Source organism: Lathyrus oleraceus, chromosome 1 (assembly GCF_024323335.1).
Source record: "Lathyrus oleraceus cultivar Zhongwan6 chromosome 1, CAAS_Psat_ZW6_1.0, whole genome shotgun sequence".
Classification (NCBI taxonomy): Eukaryota; Viridiplantae; Streptophyta; class Magnoliopsida; order Fabales; family Fabaceae; genus Lathyrus; species Lathyrus oleraceus.
In genome coordinates, this window is record NC_066579.1 from 170575959 (window position 1) to 170578817 (window position 2859).

At 34.8% G+C, this 2859-nt stretch overlaps 1 protein-coding gene across 1 annotated transcript; it reads left to right on the forward strand.

The window, feature by feature from the left end:
• The first annotated feature begins 1589 nt into the window (after window positions 1-1589).
• Window positions 1590-2574, forward strand: LOC127097672 (uncharacterized). Its single transcript, XM_051036170.1, has 2 exons — window positions 1590-1796; window positions 2281-2574. The coding sequence occupies exons 1-2, from the start codon at window positions 1590-1592 to the stop codon at window positions 2572-2574; spliced, it is 501 nt and encodes a 166-aa protein (XP_050892127.1).
• The last annotated feature ends 285 nt before the right edge of the window (window positions 2575-2859 follow it).

The following is a 2859-nucleotide window of genomic DNA, read 5'->3' on the forward strand; positions in this document are numbered from 1 at the left end:
CCTCTTCGAAAATGCACTTTGCCAAATTGAAACATGGTCATGTGGGTAACGGTTGGAAAGGTATTGACATGAGGAACAATTGTTATGTTGAACAAAAATCCATTTGGAGTTGGGAAATTAATGAAAATTGATCATAAAGTTCAAGGTGCAAAACATGTGCATGTGAATTTTGCCAAAATGGACCAACTTCAAGCCCTTCTGTTTCAATGATGCAAACCTCAAATGACAAACCCTTCAACACTAAAGTTGTAGATATTTTCAAGAAAATCAATTTGGACTAAAATTTTGCATCATTTGGATTTTTGATGAGAAAGTTATGGGCACTTGAAGTTGGACTTTTTCACATTTCAATGACTTTGGTCCAACGTGACCTATAATATTTTGTATTATCACATGTACTTATTTTAGGATTATGAAATTTTGTCCAACATAACAATTGAAGTAGACATCTTAAAATTTCCAATTCATTTGATCCCACCTCAAAATCATGAAAAATGAAGGAGTTAGGTCCTTGGGAAGTTGACCCAAAATTAGGGTTTGAGTCAAAATGACCTATAATGTTTTGACATGGGTGATGACCTTCCAAGCTTCAAATCAATTTTTGATGAACATGAAATTTGTTAATATGGTTCTCAAGAACAGTTTTTCTCTTGAGGTCATCTTCGTTTGACAAACACATCAAAAGTTAGGTCTCAGTGGATTTCAAAATAGTCAGATGAATTGACTGATCAACTTCTCAAGTCCAAACTTCAAATCTTGATGAATGAAAGATTGAGGATACTCAAATAGGCTAATATATGCATGAAATTATGAATTAAAGAACTTACCTTGATTGTATTTGATCATGGGTTGAGGTTGCTTCTTGAGCAAGGCACAGTCAATGTACAGTTGAATTAGGGTTTCCTTGGGATACAATCCTCAAGCCCTTTGGTTTATCTTGATCAAATTCACAAATTGAGATACTTGTGAGGTATATATGATGATTGAGAGCTTTGGGAACCATTGTCATGCTTGCTTTCCCCTTCACCTGGCCATTCTTTGAGCATAGGGGCCTTCTAGGAGCCTTGGATCACATGATTGCTCAAGCTACAAAACAAAAGATGTTAGTGACATATTTTTGTGCTTTTGGTTAGTAAACAAAATAAGAAAAGAAATAATACACAATTCAAGCATGCTTGGTGGTCTCAAACCAACTCACACAAGTTCCCACCCTAGGGTTAAGGAGCCAAGATGTTATGATCCTTGAGGAAAATGAAATGCACAATGATATGATGCCATGAGGGATCTTAGGGTCAAAATTAGGGTCTTACACTTACTTTGGAGAATTCTGACTAAAACAGTATACCTATTAAAGACAGGCTAAGTAACATAGGGATACACATTGATATTATATGTCCTAGATGTCAAATCATATTGCAAACAACTAACCATTGTTTAATGGAATGTTGGTGGGCTCAATATGTTTGGTTTTGATCGCAACGAAATATTAATTTTAATAACTAAACCCAGAAAAAAATTCCTAGATTGATGTAAGGATAACATATGTAGGATGAGTAAAGAGTGCCTAGCCTAATTCACAAACATTCTGGATGGAATATGGAATGCTAGGAAAGTTGTTTTTGAAGGAAGAAACTTACAGGCGATGGAAGTTATTATCTTCTGCTCACAAGAGCCACATTCAGTTTCAGGCCAACATTATATCAGTCGGAAAAAATGATAGGACAGATAACAGTCAACCAAAGAATGAGCAAAATCAAGAGATCGAGAAGAATATGAAGAGAAAGATTAACAAAAAGGTATGCACACTAAAACAAATAACCAATTCAGAGTAGGAGTAAACCTAACCTGATTCATGAAGTTAACAAGAGGCTAGGAGAAGATGTCATTGGAAGAAAAAATAATAACATAAACTCTAATGATAAGATACATAAAGTGGCTAGCAGAAGTAATAAAATAACAGGGAAATACACTAACCTTGTGAAGGTTCACCATACCAATAATCTGGTCGCGAACAACTCAAACAAGCTCATCTCGAATAACCAGAACAAACTTGTTACAAAAAACACTAAGATCATGAACAATACTAAAAAGCATAATAACAAAAACAAGGTTAACAATCTCAAGAAAGGCAAAGAGAAGAAGCAGTGCCTGAATGAAGTTCTTGATATAATGGATAAAGAGAGAAGGATGTCCAAGAATCATGATAGGGAAAAGGCTAAGGATATGATTGGATAAGGAAATGTTGGGCTATTTCAGTATCTTTGTTCTCACAATAATAAGGGCATAAGGATCAGTAAGAATAATAATGGGGATAATCAGCTCAAGCAAAAGGAGCCTACTTGGAACAATAAAAATAATATGATCAGGAATAACCAGATAAATAGTACAGTTTCAACAGAGAAGATTTCAGGAGATAAAAAAGATACTAACCTGGAAACTAGAAGAGTGACGACGAAGACACATGAGGAGAACCTGGAGGATGCAACTAAGAAAAATCAAAATAATACTGATATTTGGAAATTAAAGGATAATATCCAACTCAACTTGTCGAAGGATGACTGCAACGAGATATAGACAGTTCTCACCAATGCAGGAAAAAATAACAACATGCAAAAGGAGTACGAGGTTAATAAGGAGAGGTTTAAGAAAGTAAAACATCATTGGAAGAGGGAAGAAGGAAATAACAACATGAGAAAATCGGTCCTGAAGAAAAAAGACAAGAATATACCTGGAAAAAACACCAATCAGATCAATAGCAACAAAGAAAAAATTCTTAATACCAATAACATAGATACCAATCAACTTAGTAAAGGATGGTTACCTCCAGAAAAAGGATGGGTACAAACTAACACTGATGCG

Coding starts and splice junctions, on each gene's coding strand:
- LOC127097672 (XM_051036170.1), top strand. CDS start 1,590: ATGGAATATGGAATGCTAGGAAAGTTGTTTTTGAAGGAAGAAACTTAC. Junction 1,797..2,280: donor AGAGAAAGATTAACAAAAAG/GTATGCACACTA, acceptor CACAATAATAAG/GGCATAAGGATCAGTAAGAA.